Source organism: Bolinopsis microptera, chromosome 11, assembly GCF_026151205.1.
Source record: "Bolinopsis microptera isolate Bmic1 chromosome 11, MBARI_Bmic_1.0, whole genome shotgun sequence".
In the NCBI taxonomy this organism is placed as follows: domain Eukaryota; kingdom Metazoa; phylum Ctenophora; class Tentaculata; order Lobata; family Bolinopsidae; genus Bolinopsis; species Bolinopsis microptera.
Genome location: NC_087082.1, coordinates 2,319,871 through 2,344,426, shown reverse-complemented (window position 1 = coordinate 2,344,426; position 24,556 = coordinate 2,319,871). Strand labels below are relative to the sequence as shown.

Sequence of the window (24,556 nt, the reverse complement as noted above, 5' to 3'; positions counted from 1 at the left end):
GATCTCATTTTAACTTTTTAACTGTTGAACCCTCCTATTAAGTTAAAAGTGTATTTATAAATATTACAAGTAAGCGATTTAAATAAGATTGGTGTGTTCTTTTTTAATGTTTCATTAAATCATGCTGGCATACAGTATGTTGGAAAAAATATTTTTACCACATACAATTCTAGAATTAAAACATGTACTGATTACATTAAGTTTAGTACCATCATTCTGATTCCTGGGAATTCTTTTTAAAAATGTTCTGACCATGGTTATTAAATCTCCAATTATTACGATAATTGCAAGATAATCTTAAAACCCTAAGTTCTTCTTAATGACCTAGTTTAAAAACGTACCTTATCAAACAGTTACCACCAAGACGGAAGAAATGGTGATATGATACATAATCATGTCTATTGTCTATGATCTATTCTATCAGATCATGCAAGATAATGTTGGCCCCCGCGGGTACAACACAACCGTTACTGAAACCAGCCCCAGTTAGAAAACGGGTAACACGACATCTGTCCGAAAGCGACATCTGTCCGAATCAGAAAATATGTTATTTGGACAATAGTTTATGTCGGATCCTACCGTACGATTTTCTTAAAACTTTCCATAAAGTATGGTGGTTATAGGACGAATAATATGTGTAAGTTTGAAGAATTTTCAAGAAAATCGTATCGTTGGATCTCCAGATATATGCTTTGGAACCACTGAGTACCACCGAATTGGATATATTTTTTGCGGTTAAGGTAATATCTTAAACTTGGCTCATAGAAACTCGCTCAAACTTACACATATTATTCGTCATATAACCACCATACTTTATGGAAAGTTTTAAGAAAATCGTACGGTAGGATCCGACATAAACTATTGTCCAAATAACATATTTTCTGATTCGGACAGATGTCGCTTTCGGACAGATGTCGCCCAATCTAGAAAACGTGACCACGGTATCCATGGTTACCTCATATGTTAAGTTTGAGCAATCTTTCACAATCTAGGTGCTACGATGACAGCAATCTAAGACAATGGTTGAATTGGAATTGCAGCAACTAGCATTGGAATGGAATATTAGGGGAGATTGGTTATTAAATATGAACCATTAGTAATACTTCACATTTATCTGACTTATGGGTAGTGCCCAGAGATAGTTATTGGTTCTCAACCCTCTGCTAGACTGTAGGGATACAGGTGGGAGCGAGTGCCCTACCGAATCTGAATTGTCGTTAACTTGTCACTCACACGACACATGACTTCCGCCACCTAAACAATACAAATACAGGGCCCCCATTGGTTGTTGGGATTCCTCGCTGGTCTCTGATTGGCTGAGAGTTGTGTCACGTGACACCACGTGACCCGTTAGGGAGAATTCATTAAAATCGGTGGTATTGTGGGCCTGATGTAAGTATTGTGAGCGTGCGCTTGAGTACACAGAACTTGCAGCGGACCTCGCGGTAACAGCTACACTTCATATTTTATAGAGTCCTACAATTAATACAAGAAAATTAGATATATGTAGATTGTACACTGTACAGTAATGTGAGCTAAAATAGATCTAGTCTAGTTTATGAAAACATTATTTTTAACTTAAATTTCCACAAATTCTGATTTTAATTCCAACTCCACAATAAAAAATGTTTATGACGGCCTGTTTTTTTCTTCTTCAGCGAACTCAGAATTGTCAGATAAGACACAATATCATTGCACGAGAAAAGACGCACAACCACAGTCTAGACTACTTCTTCTAGATTATTCGATATATTCATTGTATTACGAGCCAATGTTTTTAATCCATCCTATCAAACCGACTTTTTCTGTTTTCTTATCCATTGTCTTGAGCCTATGTTTTCATTAAACTGTTTCAATTGCAAATTATCAATTAAAAATGAGACTGACCGACGCAAGTTCTTCTGTCTTCCAGGAGTTCGTACCCGTCTGTACAGCCACACTGGTAGTCTCTCTCTCCTACTCTCTGACAAAGCTGAGGAGGAGAGAAGGGTTAATACTTTTAACACAAATAGCTACAAGTAACTCTGCAAAATGATGTAATGATCGTGTTTTAGTGGAGCTCACTTTGTGGAGCTCACTTTGTGGAGCTCACTTTGTGGAGCTCACTTTGTGGAGCTCACTTTGTGGAGCTCACTTTGTGGAGTTCACTTTGTGGAGCTCACTTTGTGGAGCTCACTTTGTGGACCTCACTTTGTGGACCTCACTTTGTGGACCTCACTTTGTGGACCTCACTTTGTGGACCTCACTTTGTGGACCTCACTTTGTGGACCTCACTTTGTGGAGCAACGAGATAAAGCACCTAACATCTCAGACGTGATGGGGAGGCACACGACGTTTCATTTACAGAAGAATTTATTTAACTTAAAAGAAGCGTTGATAGTTGTGTTTTAAACACCATTTATTTAAATTAATTTGTATTATTACTATCATAAATGCAATGACTAATGATTCATCTCTCCCCAGTCCCCGAACAACAGCGTTTAGAAAATTCATTTTAAAAGATCTAATAAACAGTTTCCAATAAATTAAGTTCACAAATGAAATGAAATGAAATGAAATGAGGTATTTATATCCCGCTCATATGATTAACCAACAACACAAGGAAGGTGGTTAACCATGTCAGAGCGGCTGACTGTGAGTGATGTGAGCAAATGTGTAAAAGTGAACATAAGTATAACTCATCACAAGGCAAAGACAAAATTAAAACATCTTTTATTGTAAACCACACTAAACTTAATAGAGGCAGAAACCATACAATACATGTAGGTATAATAAAGGTAAGAACAGTTACACAATCAATCAAGAAAGAAACAGATCCTAGAGAGGTAGAAATCAAGACATCAATCTCATATTAAATAGTAAACTCGCCTGATCGCAGTTGTTGTGAGATTTCAGACAGGGATCAATGGGCACACAGGTGCTCCCATCCCCGTCAAGCTCAAACTTATCAATACAGCTACATCTATAGCTTCCCTCGCGGTTGTTGCACCTGGAATGGCATCTCGGTCAGTGGAATGTGGTGGAATGTGGGGTTATATATTTAATTGGAGTTACAGTTAAGTTGGGTCACAGTTGCGTTCAGGTATGTGTCGCACGAGTAGACTGGTATAAAACGGATAGATTGATGTAGTTGAATGATTTAATGCATAAATTATATGCCGTTAGTTTTTTATTATAATATTATAATTTATGGCAGTCAAAAGTTTTGTGAATTGAAGTTAAAAGCTTGATTATTTTATTTTGAATTCAATATCAACGCATCACATCCACAGGATTACACAGGACTCAACACCCATGTAAATATCTGCATAAGCACAGTATAATTTGAACATCCCCAATTCCCCTGATTTGACCACCTCCTCGCACTCCACATCGTGTTCTAAATCCTTCTAAACCTGATTTAACTTAAAAGACCGGAACTGAGTCAGATCAGATGATTACCCGGGCGTGATAAGGAGAATTAGGAGGTGTAATAAGAAGATGTTACGGATGATATTTAGTGAGGCCGCTATATTTAACACATCTGGAGCTCTTAGAAAGAGAGCCTGAATGTTGTGAATGTTGGGGGATATTTTGAGATTTTAGCGGACAGCAAGTGCTGTGACAGGAAACGTTTAGATTTTAGTTCAGCCAGCGTTTGGTTACATTAAACTTTCTGGGGAAATATTACGCTCTAGAAACTATGGTATAACTGTTCATATATGAATTATGAACGGAGGATAAAAACACAATCTTATCTATTTCAAGAACTCTGGGTTTTAGGCACAATAAAATCTCTATGCGCAATACAAGGCCCTTAGAGCCTTAGATAGTGTTCATTTGATAACAGTTTTAACGAATTCCATAATCTATTATTATTAACGACTATTAATATGATATTCGGTATTAAAGCTAGAGTCTAGACAAGACATATAAGTGATACGAAAAGTTTGTTTAGCAGGAGCTTTCAAAATACATGAGTCATGACGTGTAAAACAGACATGACAATATGGATAAGCAGTAATCTGTCAATTTTAAATATGCGGTTTAATTTAGCTAGAAGCGTCATTATATAAGTTTATCAGGTTTATCAAGTTTATTGAACCAATTTAACTTAAATTGTGTTGAAACTGTCGCGACGAGTATACAGGGAGATTCAGGTTACAGTCTGAGTTTTAGTTTTATTCTCTATTTATTTAATTATGAATTATATTATAGCAGGATATCAGTAAACAGTAAACCCTCTCCCTGTCTACTCGTCGCGACAGTTTCAACACATGGTATATTGTCATGCACACGTTTTAAATTTACTGGTTAACACCACGTGCACCAATTGGTCGTGCACCTCCGATAATACCATTGTTACTGGTTCTCCACCAATAAGGAGACAATGTAGGAACCAGGTATCCAATCAGGCGTTAGGATCAACGTCACGTGGTTTGCGTTTCAAGAGTTTTATTGCTATTATTATTATTTGCAGATATATAACAGAAGGCTCACGCCTGTCTATTGTCCAGCGGTTCAGTATCAATACAATTTGAGACAGTGTAGGTTTGGAAGGGCAAAATTATAAAAATAAAATTTGAGGCAATTTGAGATTAATGAAAATTTAAAATCTACAACTAACACATGGTCATGAACAGATTAATTTAACATTGAATTTTAACGTTTCTCCATCTCTAGAAAGTCCCCGTGGTTTCCTCAGTTTTACCTTTCATTGTCACGGTTACTTATTATAAATTAATATTTGCAGCACCACACTTTGAACCAGCTCATAACAAGACAAACATTACCGAACACACATATTTATGAGAATATGAGGTCCCGTATTTTGCTGAATAAGCATCTCCTGAAAGTTAATGAAACTCATAAAATGCTCGTAAACCGCTCACCAATCTACAGTTTATGAACCCGCCAAGTTCTAGGATTGGATTGCAAGTTAGTGGTTATATATAATATACACATATGTATTATATACTAGATATATATTATCTATAGCTATATATATATTATATAGATCGATATTACAAAGTGCTTATTTACAGTCCGAGAAAATGAAGTTGGTAGTACGAGCTCGTTAAACACACTTTTTTTTTTATTTTTTTTTTTAGAGAGGCTGGGCCTGGTTGGCCCACGAGAGGATAGCATATGAATGCTTTGCCTACCTCTGGGGTATGGCAGTCCTGTGGGAGGATGCCAGTGAATGTGTACACACTGTACACATTCACTGTACTAATATATAGAACACAGTCATTTGTGGAGTAGATCTGTGCTCAGGGTTCTCTTAACCAGTGTTAACAGTAGGAAATAGGATATTTAACTACTCGGGCTAGACACTCATTTTAGGTTAGGATCACAAGGATCGGTTCATGGATCATTGCTCTGAATGTGAACAAGGAAGATAAGGAAGCCAGGGTTGTCATAGAAACGATGGAATATTTTAGATCTCCCAGCAGAGGTCTGTTTGTGGTTATCAGGTTGACAGCTTCCCGTAACCATGACAACATATCTGACGTGTCACGTGATTTAACCCTGAGAACATTCCATAATTTTTACTCCACACAGGTTACCAACCAACTCTGGTACACTCTAATAATGTTTCGACGATCCTCATTTGAGCAGGGATTTTCTTCTCCCACTGAATAGTTAATCCCGGGTGGACTCTGACTCCCTAAACGGCCAGGCTAACTCCACCAGACCTCTCCTGCCACTGTTCACGTCACATGATTGGTTCTCTGTCTAACTCACCCGGAGAGCGTGTCTGACTCTCAGAATTACTACTCCGTCAATTACCACCGGGGTCCCACAAGGCCCTGAACTTGGCCCACCCTGGTTCATATCAGGAAATTGTTAGATTGAGTTGAAGAACCACGAGATCTAACCTGTGCAGTAAAACCGTCACTATTTATACAATATGTAATTATGTTGCGCGCACTATGATAGCTGGTGGTAGAGGTGAACTCTACAGCGCACACTATGATAGCTGGTGCCTCTCGGCCGTCCATTTAGAAGACACTTAACCACAAATAAAGCATCTTCCGGGAGCGATTATTCAATAATCGTAAGTAACAAGGCTAAACGAGCGGCCATTGTGGAGAAAGGAGGGATTGTTACTTATGTGGACTTAGCTACTTTGTGCTGAGCAGTGATTTGCAATCTGACAAAGGGAGAGTGCTCCAGTTAACATCTAACTACAGTGAAGCGTACCTGGTCCTTTCTGTTAAATTGGTCGGAAGTTTGCATAAAATTGCCGGGATGCACTGGGTAAGTTGATCTGTATCTTGGTAATTGTGGAGGGTTGAATGAAATGTGCTTAGCATGACAATAGCTGGAAATGTCGTTATGTGTCAGCAGCTCCCTGCAACACACTACAAGTACTATATATCTAGAATAGTCCTCTTGGGCTTTTCCAACTGGTGTTGGGGTAATTAGAATGAGGTAATTAGCTTTATTGTGTGCACGTGGAAAATGGGGCCAGGTTTAGGGCCAAGGTCAACTTCACATCCATGGTATGTATCTATCGGGACGTGTGCTCACAAGTCTTTAGTGAATAGTTAGAGAGAATGAAGTTGAGGATGAGGTTGACTTGCCATTGTGAAAATGAAAGGAATGAAGTTGATGATGGAGTTGACTACACTAAGGAGTAAAGTGTCTTACCTGGTAATATAAGAGGGGAAGCGACCGTGAACTACTTAGTTAAATGTAAATGAAAGTAAATCAATCAGCGGTTTACCCTGTCTGATGAAACACGCACAGAATGGCTGATGCGGCTGAATAGTTCTCGATACAGACATGACTGCAGATCATAGTAGATAAGTAGTCGGGAAGTCCCGTTGTAATCATATTTCCTCCCAAAATACCGTGCAGTCGGCGTATGCTTTAGTGTTCTGGGAAACGGCCTGGACCGCATACTATTTCCTTCGACCTAGACGATCCACTTGACTGCCCTGAGCCCTCCAAGTCCCCAAATCCCAATTTTCGGACTTTTCATCGCTGAGCTATTATGAGGATAAACTCCGATTTACTGTGCCCGATATCTATCCAATATCCAACAGGAGATCGAGATACAATCTAATTGCTTTGTTTAAAATGCCGGCTCAAGTAATCAGGTACCATCTTAATAAGTTAATAACCCAGTTTACCAATTAGCCTGAACAATGTACTTCCCGAGGGTCCCCCATTTTCCATTTAACTGCACAGAAATCGATTAAAGTCCGAAAATCAGGTGAACGTTAAACCATTGTGCACCACTCATTACATGGCCGTGTTGCCGGGGAAACGCAGGGTGACCCCACGTGACCACGTACTGGCAAGCAATCAAGTGGACGGGGTAAACAGGTATTAGCTTTTCCCAAGGACAGGATTAACACCACGTAATACCCAGATACTCACAGTTCAGATGAATTAACTTACTCTCTCTCTCTCTCGCTCGATGGTGTGTGCCCCCGGTACAAAGGTTGTTGCAGACCTACCTGGATCTAAATAGTAGACCGTCATCATCGGAGAGTTGGACTGGACCCAAACTTAATTCCACACAACCACATGTCAGTTCGTTAGAAGTCTGAGTTTTGTTGAGAGCAACATGAAACAACTGTGTCGGAGACAAAACGTCAAATGAAACACGACTATTACCAGCTATAAACACGACTAATGAAAAGAAGTTTAAGGCTCAAAAGTTGACATTTGAATAAATATGTTTCACGGAACAAGTTTTATAAATACTGAAGAGAGATCGAGTGTAGATGATCTGGGGAGGTACCACAATGGCAAACCATGATTCGATTAATTGAGAGGTATTCGTATATTAATTCAGATCGTTGTTTCATAGTTTATTAGATCGGACTTCCGCGATTGGACATGCCCGAGCATGCCCGAAAGACACCTTTCAAAAAAAATTTGCCCCGGGTACCTTTTGGTACCCAGGGCCAGGGGCCATAAGTCACTGTCAGATTTCTATTGACATGCAATTGCGCTCTCCAAATTATTAAATAAGTGTTCGGGTTCCCTTTATAAACTGAAGGAGCGAGCCGCACATTTGATGAATATGAATGTTCATGAAATTCCAGTGAGCCGCTTTTCCCACAAATCCGTGATCAACGCACTGGTTCTTGGCCATCAACAAGGACTGATAAAATGTTCATGGTATTTTTCACATCATGGGTTAGACTGCCTTCCTAGACGAATTCCTAGAATCTTAAGATAAGAGCCTTTATCATTAACAGATTCCCCGTTAATTGCAGATAAGACACGGCAACATTTTCCAGCAGAACACCTGTTTTAATAACGCCTAGACTTGCCAATTATTTAGAGAACACCATCTGTTTTAATTAAATCATGAACATAATACCCTATCAACGCCTCATACTTAAATGACAGACGAAACAAATGATGAAGTACATTTTGTTATCATTAAGAGTTCCTGCAGTAATTCTAACTGGCAGACAGCTGGAACAACAACAAATCATGTATAAGATCACTGCACTGGAGTGATTTTGCAGACTGCTCTAAACACGCATGTTTTCTTTCTTTTTTCTTTCAACCACACGGATCACGTCATGACAGCCGGAACACAATTTATTACTCTCTTTCTTTTGGGAACTCACCAACATAGCATGCTTCACAGCCAGAAAACAAGATCAGTGATCCTGGATCACCAAATTTTTGTGGGAGCCTGGAATTTGGCTGAAACCAACACTGATACTCTCAAACCAAATAAGTTACACGGTGTGCATGATATCTTATTAGCTGAGGTTGGAGCCCGCTAACATGCTTGGTCTCTCATACATCCAGGAAGTAAGCAGCAAGATATCCTGATGAGTGTGGGAGTGATTGGAGCGCGGCGTGGCAAAGGGGCGAATATTATCGGGGATTTAGTGTGTACGTGTGTGTGTGTGTGTGTGTGTGTGTGTGTGTATGTCGTTCACAACATTGAGCTTACCAGTGAGTTAGTCGACTGAGATCATTAGACTTCTAGGAGCATGCGTATATGTGTGTGTGAGAGTGGGTGTGAGTTCACCAAAGTAATCACCTCTTCGTTCTACACATGACATGTAACATGTAATACATACCTTTTACTGGGAGCCTTTTTACCCTAATTGTTTATATTACCAGATTAATGACGGTGTCCTGTATTGATTGTCTACATGTTTACATTATTAATGAGGCCCTGGCTGATATCCAATCTTTAATGATAATATGTCAGATGTCTACACCGTATTAATGGTTTTCTTACACACTCAGTAAATTATTTTTCTGTGTGTACTGGGTAAGAATGTACACACAACTTTGCTTGTAAAAACCACAACACCCCTGTCATTGTTTACTTTGATAACCATAATGAATCAAACACCCACCGCAGACGGTTGCCATGGGAACGACACTTGTTACTCCACGTGCAAAAAAATACATGATGAACAATTCATTTTGAGCAATGTTTGCTTTTTATACGGATCTTTGAGGTTATGACACAACGAGAAAACCTTTCAGCTATGTACACACGATGTACACACAAAAAGTTATGTATTTTTTTCCAGAGAACAATGACATATTTATTATGCAGCTCTTAACCATGAAGAATTTTAATAACATCTGAATATATTGCATAGAATTTCTGCTATGAATAATAAACACTTGCATGACAGTTTTCAGCATTCATTAGTAAGATATCCATTGAGCCGTGCCCATTAGTATTGATTGGAACTTGACACAGCGCTTCAAGAGCGCTTTTAAAGTCATTTTCGATAAATAGAAATGTGTCAATTCATGTAATGATTTCGTAACATTCACAACGTTTTCAAGCGCTTCTCTACAGGAAAACGCGGGGCGCTGTCAAGTTGTTTCCAATTTCAAGAGAAGGGTGGTGTCAAAGTTAAAAGTTGAGGTAACATCCAGACAGATGACAAGTGTTAAATTGTTCGTAATTAAGAGTGTTAATTGGCCAGCGAGTAGAGCCCCGCTTTGCTTGACTTGAACAGAGCAATGAGTATTAGATTAGGATACCTAAAAAGTTGGTAAATTATTTAAAATTACATAGTTAAATGCTTTAAATTCTTGCAAATATGCAGTAAACGGGCAGTCCCACACCACCGACGGTTTTGCTGCAATTTATCTCAGAAGCGCATTTACAAATATGGGTTCATAATTCACGAATCATTGAACAAGTCCATATAATGCCCCAGAATCATTTAGTAAGTCAGAAGAAAAGTCAGACATGAAGTTGAGAGACATGATCTGAACACATGTTATATAGTCAGATTATTACGAGGCCTACTGGTTACAACTCATATTATCATTACGAGCTATTAAGTAGTTCGGTTAGAAGTTTAATATGAAAACCCAAGACTAGACCCGTATCTAATGATATTAGCAATCAGCTTTAAATAGAACACCAACCTTATAACTAGACTTTGTTAGAAGACTAAAGGTCCTGATAATCTACTTACAGCTGATACAGTCTAGAATTTGGTTTAAGTTAATTACTAATATTACGAGACATAAATCATGTGCACTCCCCCATTACAATCCAGTCTGTTCTGTTATTATAACTACAGAACGGTCACTGTACGATTTTAGAAAATATCCCCAGTGAAATTGACATTTCTATGTAACCAACCAATAGAGGATTATATGAATATTCCTGACACCAATCAAATTTGGAAATGTACCTACATGGTGTTTCAAGACTCGTGTCCAAATTTTGACTTTAAAATCTAAAAAATAGGTCAAACAGTATGTGCCGGGTGCCCCCCCCCCCCCCCCTTGTGCCCTCCTATGTGTGCCCCGGCCCCCACTGATCACAAGCTGTGCCCTTAGATCTCACACATCTGGTTCTCACGTCAAAATCAACCTTTTAACCATAAGCTTGTAAGCTGCCATTTATATTTATAAAAGCGAATAATATATATTTATATTTGTCCGTAACTTAAGGGGGCAGGGGGGGTCTTTATGAAATTTCTCTCGAAATTGATTTTATAGCTGTTTTTTACTTTATTTTGAAAATCTTCGACCTGGAAAAATCGTCAAAAAAAAGAGGTCCAAGATTTTCAAAATGAAATAAAAAATTTTTAAAGGCCTATCTCAAAATTCTAAAAAGAGTAAAAGTTTCTAAATGGTCCTTAGAACATATCCTGAAAGTTTCAAGGTGATTGCTCAAAAAATGTAGGAGGAGATAGATTTTTAGACTCGATTTTCAGGGCGCGCGATTGAAAATCGCTCGCGCAATACAATTACACATGAGCGCTGACCTTTGACCGGCAATAATTTCGGCTAGGGACAATATTTTTCCATGGGACCAAAAGTAGCAGATAGATATCACTCCCCTCTATTAGAAACAGCTATAAAATCAATTTCGAGAGAAATTTCATAAAGACCCCCCCCCTCACACCAAAGAAAGTGTCACAAGATACTACAGATAAGCATTTAACTCGTGATTTTAAGTGCTCCAAAGACGTATATATAATATCTTTAGCCCCTTAACATCAGGAACTGAATATGAGACTGCAATATAATGAAATTTGACTGACAAGTCAGTGAAACGATTTGACAAATTTTGATTGTGATATCGCTTAAAAATGTGAAGAACTTCAACAATCGTCAAAAAATGAAAACACTTACACTTGGTCACATTTTCTTGGGATAAGCTCGCACTCGTCTATGTCAATACACTTGTTCCTGAAATGTTGACAGTTATTTAAAAAAACAGTCAGACATAAAAATAGAATAAGGAAATCAAAAGATCTGCAGGAAACTTATAATCAATAATCGTAAACTTGCCAAGACATTAAAAATAACTGCTCAAGTTAAAAAACAGAGCTAAGGTAACATAAAATAGACATGACAGCCTCACCTTGGACTTCCTATTTCGTAGCCTTCATAGCAACTACACTCGTGGCCTCCCTCGAAGTTGTGACAGTTCTGATCACAGCTGGACTCGTCATAACACTCGTCCACATCACTACAGGACCGGTCATCAGGGTCCAGTTCATATCCGGTATCACAATCACAGTGGTAACTGGGGGGAGGGCGTTTATTTAATAATACTTAAAACTTCAAGTCACTGTGATAGAGATTAGAGATGTTAATAGTTAAGATAATATGGGTCACAGCGGTGGTTTTGTAGAGTATTCGTTATTGAAGCTATAAATACATTAAAAGGAGAAGAAGAAGCGATCACATATAGCCGCGTTTTCACATTTATCGTGAGGTTTTGATGGCTGACCCAGTTAACTTGGTCAGAACGTGAGGCAGATGATTGACTCAGCTAGGATCAGAAAAGAGAGTGATTGATAAGATCTTAATTGTTAGCAGCAGTTGCAGCTCTGTTTTGTACGTGATTTGTAAATGTACGTGGTCATGTCTGAGCTGTGTTTATAGTCCTAATCTTATCATATTATCATGTATTTCATTATATTATGTGAACATTGAACATAAAGCAACTTGATCAAAGCAGCCCTTGAGCTCAATACGATAACTATTAATAATGGTCACATCATAATGTTACATACATAATATAATATTCAATGTGCCATATTTAATTATCAAAACCAAAGTTGTGTTTTAAAACTATTTAAAACCATATTAATATATTCATCACATGCCAGGCTCTAGGGCTAGGACATTGTTTGTCCTCGCCATATCACAGGATCAATTAAAAGGTCTACTAAGTACTAATAGCACTAATAGTCTACGAATAGCACCCAAAAGGAGAGTAAGTCTGTGAAAATCATCTTGTTGTCTACCACACAACCCAAACCCATCGCCGAAAGACACTTCACACACATTGCATATATTGTGCTAAGCATACATAATCTCCGCTCCATGATAACAAAGGTTATGCAGGCCCCTCTGATGAAGTGTGACGGCCCCACGTGGCAGACTGACGGGACCACTATCAGGTCTAATTTGGAAGGGATTTATTGAGATGAGTGTGGAGTTGAAGACCTTCTCACCTTCTGGATCCTGCCTTAGTTATGTGACCTATGTCATGTTGAATACATTTAACATTACTGGTGGTCACTTATATCAGGGGCCATATGGCTGGCCAATTAAGACATTTGCAGCGCCATATATTTGAGATGCTGGCTCTTCCTCGACTGCGGTTCGTCGTTTAGCAGGCAGGGTGATTAATTAAATCAATAACTTATCATTACACTTAATTGGGTGCTTGCTGCAACAAATCTCGACAGACTGTATAAAATGTGGAGTGTTATTGGTGATAACCTAATACCGTCTTTAACATCTCTCCTACTTACAGGTTACTCTTAATATGTTCCAGCCGATGTTGGCTACGGATCACCAACTCTCTTTACTAATCTAGTTTATTGGGGAATTACTTTTTGCTTCACTGGATTTGCAACGAAACCCGAGACGATTACCAAAAAAAGGGAGTTTTAACAAATTTGGTACACCCTGTGTAGATTATCTTGAACCTTAATTCAATCAGTTACCATGGAAACGCTCTTTGTAGATCATACATGGGTACAGAGTGTCAAATTAAATTTGAAAGAGTAATCACATATGGCTCTAAGACGGTAGGATACCAGATTCAGGGTTTTGAATTGCAGAGTGTGTTTATATTAGTGTAAGTGGTACACAAAGTGTGCTGATTTTTATTATGCAGAGAAAAACACTTTGAGAGCTCAGACGAATCATTAATTCAATAATAAATCATTGTGAGTCTGACATGGTAATTTTGGCGGGGTTTTTAGAGATAGATCTAAGGAGTGTGACACAGAAAGTGCTCGTAAAATTATCACCAAATTAGTGAACATCCTGAGTGCTAGAAATGGCTGAGTATTGGTGAATTGGGTCGTGACATGACGTGCTACCAGAGATCATGATTATATTATCATGAAATGTAAACATCCAGCCAGGATGTAAGAGTATCATCATGGGAAAGTAGGTGATATCATCGGTAATAACATCATGTATTTAAAGAAATCTTATATAATTGCTAATTTCCAATGTTTATTTAAGGTTCTCTGTGCACAAGTTAAAAGTTTAACTGTCCCGATAATGATATTGTTGATAAGATGCTAGATTCAATAAAAGCTCATCTACACAAAAACTCCAAATAGTAACCAAATTAATTTCACGTTACAGTGTGCAAGTAAAGAAAACATTGAATTACAATCTTTACACACACACACACACACACTGCAATGTGTGTGTTTCTGAAGGTGTGAAAGAAGCATCCTATCACTCCAGCGTGGCCGGGTAAACATCATCCAGGGGTGTTTGAAGTTGCATATTTTATAAGGGCCCCGCATCTAATTCTCAACTGCATGTTGGCGGTAAAACTTGTCCGGGGGTCAAATCGTTCAAAATAGAATAATAAAATAAATATTGATACTTTTCCCCCAGTAAAACGAAAGCGTACCATGGCTACAAGGCAAACATGAGTGGTCACTACTCTCTCTCTACCTCGTCTTTTGGCCGGCTTGTTTGGCAACCCACCATGTCCCGCACAGATCACAGTAGACGGAAACTGCCCCGCCACTTTACACGTATCTCTAGCAACATGGCAACAAAACGTATCACCGTGACAGGGTATGTTCTCCAGAAATGAGCTCTGCATGAAGTACACATCTTTGTGGCGGAAACTAGAGGCTTCAACAACAAAAAAATCATTTTAAAACCCCTTGAAAAAAAAAATCATTTTAACACCCCTTGATCGAGCTTGACTTAATACGTCAAGGAACCATCCATCTCAAGTCTTCTAACACGCTAATTCCCTTGATTTCTTCTGACATTGGTTCAAGTCTCATTATTTTGAGTAGAAGCAGCGATAAAAGATGTAAGCATGTTAATCAGAAAGCTAAATGAAAGACACAAGCTGAGCTTAACGTACACAAGCTCCCGGACTTACCCCCACGTTGTGTTGTTCCCCCTTTTTATTCTGAAACACTTACGGGTAACTTACGGGTAACTTACATGAGACTTACAGGTAACTTACGGGTAACTTACGGGTAACTTACGGGTAACTTACGGGTAACTTACGGGTTACTTACATGTATTCCCGAGGTCACTGTCACACGAAAAATATGTTAACTTTGTCACAGATGTTAACTGTGTTTTAAGACGTTCTCGTTAATGCTAACACTATGTTTAAACGCATAAAAGCGGGACTGACCTGCCCCTGTCGTTGACGCAGCGATGTTCACATTCTCCGGCCACATCTGGATCTGAACACTCGTCAATGTCCTGACATCTCGTATCATCAATCAATTCGTATCCTGAATGTTACAGAGTTTATATTATATTGTGGGCGTTGGGAGATTTGGAGGAACAGGGTGTCTTGTTCGTGAGGATTTGTTTAAATATTTTCCATTATTTTTGTCAGTCGAATGAGACCTTAAATCAATTCAATGTATCAAAGCACGCAGTGAAATTAATTGGATTCGGCTTATTTTCTTTAGCTTATTAAGTTAATGATAAAAACATTATGTTCCGAGTCACGACTCACGAGTGTCAATTCAGTTACAGAAAAAAAATCTTTTATTTACCGCACATTATCAAAGCAGTTATGCTTGGTATAAAGGCCCCGAGGCCCTGTAAATCGAGGTCTAACTGTATTAAATATACTATTTTAATGAAAATTGAAAATATTTTTACTGTCACCGAGAAGGCGTTATTCAATTTCAAGTCCGACCATAAACATTTTCAACTTTTAACCATCGTTAAAAAAACCAACACCAATTTTCGGTAAATATTTTCCAATTAAGTTGAACAAAATGATTATCATTTAATTGATTACTAATTAGATTACTAATTAACTAACCTGGATTACACCGGCACTCATGTTTCCCAGCCTCTAAATCAATACAAACGTGGTCACAACCTCCGTTATTCTCTTCACAGTTCTTTATTTCTGAAGAAAAATAGGGTAAAAATGTTGTAGGTACGATTATGGGAAGATAGGTGAGAAAGTAGCGGAAAAGGTTAAAAATAAGTCGTAATGTTCAGTATGGAGCATCACGGATCTCTGTTAAAAGCCTTGATGATCCCTACTGAACAATGTTTAAAAGTCACGCTCGGCCTTACGAGATCTATAAAAATAAGTTGAAAAAGGGGCAGGAATTTCTGTAGTTCTGAGATTTGTTTACAGTAGTCACAGTTGTTACACAACTGATCGTCCGGCCTACTCATTAGGAAGTGAAATTATTTTCCCACGCTCAACTCTGTTGGAACGTTAAGTTAATGGTGTACAGTTGCACCGACTGCACACTAAATTTAGGTGCAACGATTCAATTTTACTCTTATCCGAACATCACCAAAGTCATCAGATCTGTGGTCAGCTAAAAATAAATGAGCAAATGAGCTAAAAATAAATGAGCACAATCTTATCTGAGTTTGAGTTTGTGATAAGAGATGAAGACTACTGAAATGCAAATTATAATATGCAGGTAAAGCATGAAGATGTCGTTGGTAGAAGGTGTCTTTGGTTGAAGGTGTTCTTGCTCGGTCACCTTTTTATTGGAACAAGCTGTTTGTAACTACTAGAGTCCACTTTGATGAAATTATAAGATATAATTCTGTATTTATGGCATATATAATAATCATACGTAATGGGGAACCATCAGAGCGGTATAATTTTTCCGAATTGTATTTATTTTCCACAAAATCCCGGCCAACTTGACTTTAAATGCAATAAGTTAGCGGTTAAATTCCTTCAGCCGTTCTTTACAGTGGCAAAGGCAGAAAATCCAATTCACAGCAGAACAACATCCTTTAGCATTATGACAGATTTCGGTTATAGTATTCTCAAGTTATCATATCAAAGGCTTAATTATTATGATAACTTGAGGTGACATTATATATTCTTTCGAAGTGAAATGACCTAAATCCGATCACGTGATCACACTACAACGTCAAGCACTTTAGTCAATATCATAGGTTTTAAGGTTTTGATATTTAACCTCACTAATGATAATATATTAATATACCATTTAAACATCAATAAGCCTTTCAAATCTGGTCGAATTAAAACCCTCCCGATCTCACTAAACCATGAAACTATAAAGCAGTTTCACCTGTCGGCGGTAATATACGTTGTTTCGTTTTCAAAACCAGGGTCACCCTCCAAAAATGAGCACGAATGTACGCTCACTAGTACATAATACTGTATCCGTTGCTGCCCCCTTCACCTCAGGGCTCAATTATGTGGTGGACCAATTTTCCTAACAACCCACACGTGCTACTGCGCATCGTCATAACTATCTTAGATTTTCAAATTAGTTACGGGGCAGGCGGACGTTATGGGTATCGATTACGTTAATAGAGGGGAACTATGCTGGTGAAACTTGATACATACTTAAAATTGTTGGGAAGAATGTTTAAAATGCAGGGATTATTGTTAGTACTCTAAACGTGACCTGCTTAATTTGGTAACTGAACTTGTGAGCTAGCCGGCTAAGCCGGCTTAGCCAGCCGATTGAAATTGCCAGCTTAGCCAGCCGATTGCCATCGGCTAGCCGATCGGCTAACACATTTTCAGCAGTTATCACTTATCTCTACTTCAGGCCGGGAATCTAGACGGCATGTAACAAATTATACCATGATCGACTTTAGATATAAATTTCATAAATTTCAGAACCGTCAGACGGATCGTCTTAAAGACGAAATTAAAGTATATGAGGCCTTGCAATTGCAGTGCCCTAAAAACTTTCTGTCCAAGATGGACACTCTTAGATTTTGGAAATGTCGTAGTGATACATTGCCCCTTCTTTCAAAATTAGCATGCGCTATATTTTAGGTTCCTGCATCCGCTGCTGATGTGGAAAGAACATGGTCAGCAGCAGGGCTGACTGTAAACAAGAGGAGATCAAAGATCTCATCAGACAATTTAAAAGCCATTATGCTTATTAATCGACAATCGTAACAGAGATCTTTTGTTAAGTTTCATAAGTAAATTAGAGATTGACTCTGACCAGTGAGAATTTCCTAACTTATTATTGACTAACTTATTATTATTGAAGTTATGAAATTGTATCACTTGTTACCTTCCATTTCAAGTTTTGCCCTTAAAGTCGACATAAAGTATAAAGAAACATAAAGTATAAGCCAATAAATTTTAATACAAAATAGTAATATAAGCAAAATAAAAATTTTTGGTACAATATCTGATATTAGGATCTGGTAATCCCATTCCCAGTTTTAGCCGGCTTAGCCGGCTAGCCAGCCGATTTTTTCTCTTAGCCAGCCGATTGCCGTCGGCTAGCCGGCTCACGGCGCTAACTGAACTCCCAAGATGGGCTAGCTACTTTTAGTCTATACTACTTGTAGTGCTATAGTATAGAACTATACAGAATTTAATGATCTCGTAAAGAGGATGTTTCCCGGGATTAGCGTTATGACCAGAGCAAAATGGTGTGCGAATGCAGAGAATTTATAGTTCACCAATTATAGTCCCTCCTTATAGAACAAATTGAATGAATATTCGGAAATATATTCATAGTGAACCATAATGTAACTGAAAATTATTCCTGGGCTTGCGGTTTTTAGAAATTACGATCAAAATTACAACCATTTTAATATTCGTTATTTTGAGATGCACTGACCTTCAATACCGATTAAGAACATAATATGATCCAATTAACTGATTAGCATTAACCGTTAACTCTCCCTCTCTCAGTTTGTACCTAATACACCACTACTGGCTTAACCTCTCATCTCATAATAAACGAGACCTAAAATAGATAAATAGTAATCTAATGTTATTCTCTGGAGACCACAATGCAGATTGCCGACACAACAATCACGTGACCGGCACCTTAACCAATAGCGGCCTCCCCAATCACAGCACGTGACCACAGCAGATATATTTGCTGAGTTGTCCGGAAATGAAGGAAAAATTAAATGAGTACTCCGGGGAAAGATCTGCATTATAGTTTGCAGTTATATTGTAATGGATTGCAGCAATATAATGATCGGCGGTGATTATTAAACGGGGGACAATGCCCTGCTCCTTCATAAAGCGAACCAGGGGTGACGTGATTGACAAGAATATCCCAAGAATGCCAAGTTCCGATACCCAGTTGGAGGGAGAGAGAGTTAATAATTGTCTAGGCGGTAGCGGAAATCAGCTCCACAAAGGCGAAATGTCCCGATGTGAGCTGATAGGCTACATCCTGACTAGAACTGATAGTGATAGGGTGCACCGCCAGGCTGCTAGGGAGTGGGGTGTGCATTGTGCGCGGTGGATGTACTGATTATTGTACATGGTAGGGTGAACAATGCTCTAATATTCGCATGTATGAGTATTATTGGGTTGTATAATATATTGAGCATGGCACCAGGTTTCATCAGCAGCAGCCAGTGCAGGGTGGGATCTTGATGGCATCTAGTCAGTCAGTGTGTGGCTTATAGTTATAATGTTACAACTTCAGGACTATTACAGAACAACATTACTGGGGAGACAACACTCATACACAGCTGTTGTTGGTGTCCCTAATAAGTGGCAATAACTTTTAGAGAGACGAGGAGTTGGTTCAGGTCTCCTCTCCCTAGCAGTATCCGCCACATCTGATGTATTGACAATGCAATCAGTAACGTCTCATGATGATGATGATGATGATGATTAACAATACCTGTAAACTACACTTGGCTGCTGAGTGGTATAAGTAAATGTGATCGTTTTCGTTTATTCCTAACTGTTGTTCAGGGTGATTGGGCAGGGTTGAGCTCACCAAACCCTAAGTTCAGTGAGGCAATGCACATTACAGAACGGTGGGTAATATCACATACACGCTTATTAAGTACACACCTGTGTCTTCTCACACAAGTAGTAGAGTAACTACTAACAGCACTGCATGACTGATTCCCAAGATATCTAGTCCTCTGGTTCCCAACCCCTCCTAATCATTGCACTACAACTTATATCACATCGTGGTATTAGTTGTGGAGCAATCTTTAACCACAGCCCCTGTCATATCAATCGTAATTCCATGAATATTTGGCGTTCTTCCAAGATGGTCTAGCATCTCATGATACTCATAATTTCAAATTTTGTGCGGAACTGTTTTTAAAACACAGGGTTTATCTATTGTGAAGTCCTCAACTTTGTTGAAGGAACAGACGTCACTATTGCATTGGTTACCTCAACTTTGGGGTAATTTTACTCGAACGCACTTTAAGTTCTCCTGCGTAAGTAATCATCTAAAAGACTCGCTGCACGTGACGTGCGTAAACCGCTTAAATTCGGACTAGGGATTAAAACTGTTTTGATACGAGACAAATAATTTAGAATTCAGTAATTATAAACACGCTTATTAAAAGGTGGTACTAGGGTTTATAACTAATTTATAAAATAATAAATGCCTTATTTTTTAATTATAATTGTTATCTCTATCTGTAGTGAATGAAGCACATTTCATGATTTCGAAATCACGAAGTTTCTATTTAGCCTGTGATATACGTTATTGTAATTTGAACATTGACCCTTCAAAAGTCACATCAAAGGTAGTGCATAATGATGAAAAGGACATGTAACTTGTAAGTAACCAAATATCATATTCAGAAACGTTATTTGTGCTAAAATGATTAAATACTCACAAGTCAAAGATTCGAAGCAAGCTCGCTCAAAAGTCGAAAGTGTTATTTTCGGATCATTAGAGATTATAGAAAGCCAGTTATCACGAATATGGTTCAAGTATACTTATACTACTATACTAGATGTAGCTAATATGATTCAAATGTCACAAATTTAGTGTTAGGCCAAAAAAATTTTTCACAAAATCGTGTGCACCATTTTTTTAATCATATTTCAGCATTTAATCATATTTCAGCATTTAAATGTTATGTAACTCTGTACCTTTGTAACATAAAATAGTATTGTATTGATCAAATAGACCAGACTTCAAAATTTGAAAGCCAACAGATTAAAATTGTGCAAGTTATTCATACCTTTTAATGAACTTGTCCAAATGATCGAATTTCTTATTTTTAGTTTCACTTATGTCTTATATGGCAAGTTTTGTTAAATGCACTTACGGCATAAATATGCTGTTCACACTTCCTTAAAGCGAAAGCTTAGGTTAAGTTCTCGGGAATTTAAATGGTTTACGCACGAATTGAACTATTATTTAATTTGTCTGGTCAAGGAACTAAAATATTTCGGTACGAGACAGATGTTCAAGTATTCAGAAGCCAATATATATATATATAACTAGCACTTGACTGTGACGGCGCGCAGAGTTTTCAAGTTTCGCACGCCTTATATAATAAAAACGATTATCACGTACGCCAAACATAAACACCACTCTGGGATGCAATACTAGTAAAACAATTACATTGAAGGGAAATTTGATCGTGCGTGGTGTAACTGTGGCGAAATTCTTGTTTTAACTCAGAATCTTCATTTTTACTGAAATCGGCCAAGTTCAGATATAATATATGCTCCAAGAGGACTAAGCCTAGTAGACGGTGACATCCCGAAGGTAGAAATAATCTTTCGAATTATAATAGAGATGGGCGTTGGTTTTCGAATATAAAGTTGATGTCTTCTTTCAGTCTCAAATACATGGAATGCCTGTTTTAGTAAAACACAGACTCCTTGAACCTCGAGTCAGTGCTGGGTCAGTGAGGTGAGTCACTGCACAACAGTGAGTCTCTGACAAGTGCTGGGCTAACTGCGGTACTCTACCAGAAGTTCACGAGCCTTTTACCAGGTGTAAAACCCCCATTACGTGTAACAGAGGGCCAGTAAAAGTCCTCAAGCATGGCTACCGTCCTTTGTTGACCTAGGTCCTGATTTTAACGGTGCCATTGTCAGGAACTTAGTCTTATCAACCACGTGACTGAAACAACGGCCCCTGATTGGCTGTCCAGACTGACGAGGGGACTCAAGATTGGTGGAAACGAATGAGGTTTGTGAAAGAGCGGATGCTAACAGGCTATCGGGGTTTTAGTAAACATTAGCTATTGTTGAGAGGGCGGTGTATTGTATGGGGTCACTAGTCCGCCCTGATGTGTTGTTGTTGGAATAGTAAAACAATGTGCACTTTGACAGGGAGACATTGCACACTGCAAGACAATGTGTAATAGAGGTGATATTCAATCACATTTGCCGTGTGTGTGTGTGTCACCCACTCTCTTACATGACCCTGATCGATTAGCTCCAGTTTTAACGACTTCTGATTAGCCTAAAAAGTAGACATCATGACGGTGACACGCCGCATTTCTAGCTTGTCTATTATACATTCACCCTGTTTGAAGGTGGCTAACGATCAGGATGCCACTCTTCAAAAATATGAAATCTGACGAATAGAAGAGCTATCTTAGCTTTGTAACAAGTGTTACCAGCATGATGCCCACATCTATCTGTCCACTAAAATATCACGCACGTGCACGCGAAGTATTTGCACGCGTGCACGTGCCACGAAAAGTGAAATCTGAGAACCAACATTAAAGAGACATTTTAGGGCACGGGATTATGGGTGATGGTAAGTTAATTTCATAATTGATAAACATGAAGATTGAGGATTACACATTGTATCGCCCTTACTGTACGATACAGCTGTTAGTTGTGTGAGTGGGTTTACCGCCAAATAAATACAACTCACTTGTGAACCAACACTGTTCAAATTCATAATTTATAATATTAAGTATAAACTATTCGAAGGATATATAAAGGAAATAATAGAATAAACAGATAACAGGTACTATCTAAACATCAGGTGAAAGGTATTTTAAAATCAAATCTCACCTCGACAAGAGGGCAGCTCAGCATTCCACAGTTCCCGGCTCAAACACGTGATCCGATCGTAACCCTCCAGTTTGTAACCCTCGTCACAGGAGAAGTTCAAAGTGCTGCCCTCGTTAAACTTTTCTCCCCCAACCTGGCCATGTTCGGGGATACCTGCAAAATGTGCGTTGTATAATGTGGGTATTAGTTAAGTGGTACTGGTATATTATTTGCAAATTTAAATGGCCAGAATGAAATGGAAAATTCGGAGTGCATAAAGGTATTTAAGCAAGATTGATGGTAAAATTTAACTGAATACTTGGTGGTTAATAGTTATTATAGGTAATTAGTTGTTGTTAAACGGATCTTTTGCTCGCTAATTTCGATTGTTTCAATTGTGGCTAATAGTTATAATACATAACACTAATGGTTAACTGGTTAATCAGATCAGATCTAATTGGACAATTGTAATTATAATGAGGTGAATCCTACACAAACATTAATTATATAATATTCATATGTCGCTTATCGAGGGACAGTGAGCATTTTTTATCGCCGTATGACAAGTAATCCTAAAATTAGTTTTCAAGGAAACTTCTCCACCGTTTTGTTAAACGGTCTGCAAGAAATATGTGACTGAAAATGTTTATGAGTCTGGAAATGTGAGCTTTGATAACCATCATAATTTATACGTAAAGCAAGGTCCACAGTGTGCGTCGTTTGTCCGGCCACCAATACTTAGTCTTAGTGCTTAAATCGATAAACTCTTGTATTGGAGTTTAATGTTTACCATTTAAACTACTTAAAAATTTCAATAACAGCTTTGATGTCCGACGGTGCCTTTAGAATATCTATCGGACGATAGAGATAACAGCACTAAATTCTCGAACTGTACAAGAGGGACCAAATAGTTAAACATTGAACCAGGAAGTAATTTTACTGATCATACTAAATATTAAAATAGTATGATGAGTTATAATCAGCCGTATTTATGCAAATTAAATGTCGTTTTCGAGAATCGAGACCATATTAGTTAATATCGGGTGAGATATGCTTCGTAAGTTGCATATTCATGCATGAGGTGCTTTAAATATAATATATTGTGCTAAAACTGAAAATTAATATAATATTTTATTACCGATGATCAGTGATCACCGTTAACAGATGGAGAAAGGCGGAAAAGGAGACACGTTCCCCAATCCCAATGTTTGAAAACCAAACAACCATAATGCCCGTGTGAAGATGAATATGGCAAGAGAAGAAAGCTAGTTTCCCAGTCTGAAATGAGAACCCTAATCAGTCGTCACTACACATGGACATTGGACATGGGAGTACATATGATTATAGCTGGGTGTACTTATACTGTATATAGCTGGAAGTATAGCTGGAAGTATAGCTGGAAGTATATCTGGAAGTATAGCTGGAAGTATATCTGGAAGTATAGCTGGAAATTGTGAGCTCTCTACTAAGTGTGATTAACCCCGGAACATACCACTCCGAGTCCAGTTACAGAGGATGATTTAGAAGATAATTCGCATCAATCCATCAAGAAGTTACAAAGGGAGTTGTACTTAATCCCAGGTTAATGTAGCCCAGAACTACGTGGATTGGCCGGTCAAGGTAACCAGTGTAGTTGTCATGGTAACAAGGCGAGGCTCACAGTGTATGATTGATGGTTCTAGACTAATTGGTTTTGGGGATTAAGCGGAAGAGTTAAGAGGAGATTAAGAGGAGATTAAGAGGAGATTAAGAGGAGATTAAGAGGAGATTAAGAGGAGATTGAGAGGAGAGGAGTTACGGAACACGTTTACCATGATTCGGGTGTGCTCCAATTTGGTGTGTGAGTAAGCAACCAGGTTCACGTCAATAATAATGACTCAGGTGAATATCTGAGCA

General features: G+C 38.3%; 1 protein-coding gene across 4 annotated transcripts in view; it reads right to left on the bottom strand.

Moving 5' to 3' along the window:
* Positions 1-24,556, bottom strand: part of LOC134823284 (fibrillin-1-like) — a 44,638-nt gene that overhangs the window by 13,431 nt on the left and 6,651 nt on the right. For 2 of the 4 annotated variants that reach the window (XM_063834696.1, XM_063834694.1), the window contains 8 exons: positions 22,682-22,834; positions 15,758-15,847; positions 15,110-15,212; positions 14,846-14,875; positions 11,825-11,989; positions 11,593-11,649; positions 2,869-2,989; positions 1,888-1,972 (listed from right to left, as the gene is read on the bottom strand). In XM_063834696.1, coding sequence (XP_063690766.1) covers positions 1,888-1,972; positions 2,869-2,989; positions 11,593-11,649; positions 11,825-11,989; positions 14,846-14,875; positions 15,110-15,212; positions 15,758-15,847; positions 22,682-22,834 — 804 coding nt within the window. The remainder of the gene's footprint in view (positions 1-1,887; positions 1,973-2,868; positions 2,990-11,592; positions 11,650-11,824; positions 11,990-14,845; positions 14,876-15,109; positions 15,213-15,757; positions 15,848-22,681; positions 22,835-24,556) is intronic. The other 2 variants (XM_063834695.1, XM_063834697.1) reach the window with 1 other exon arrangement.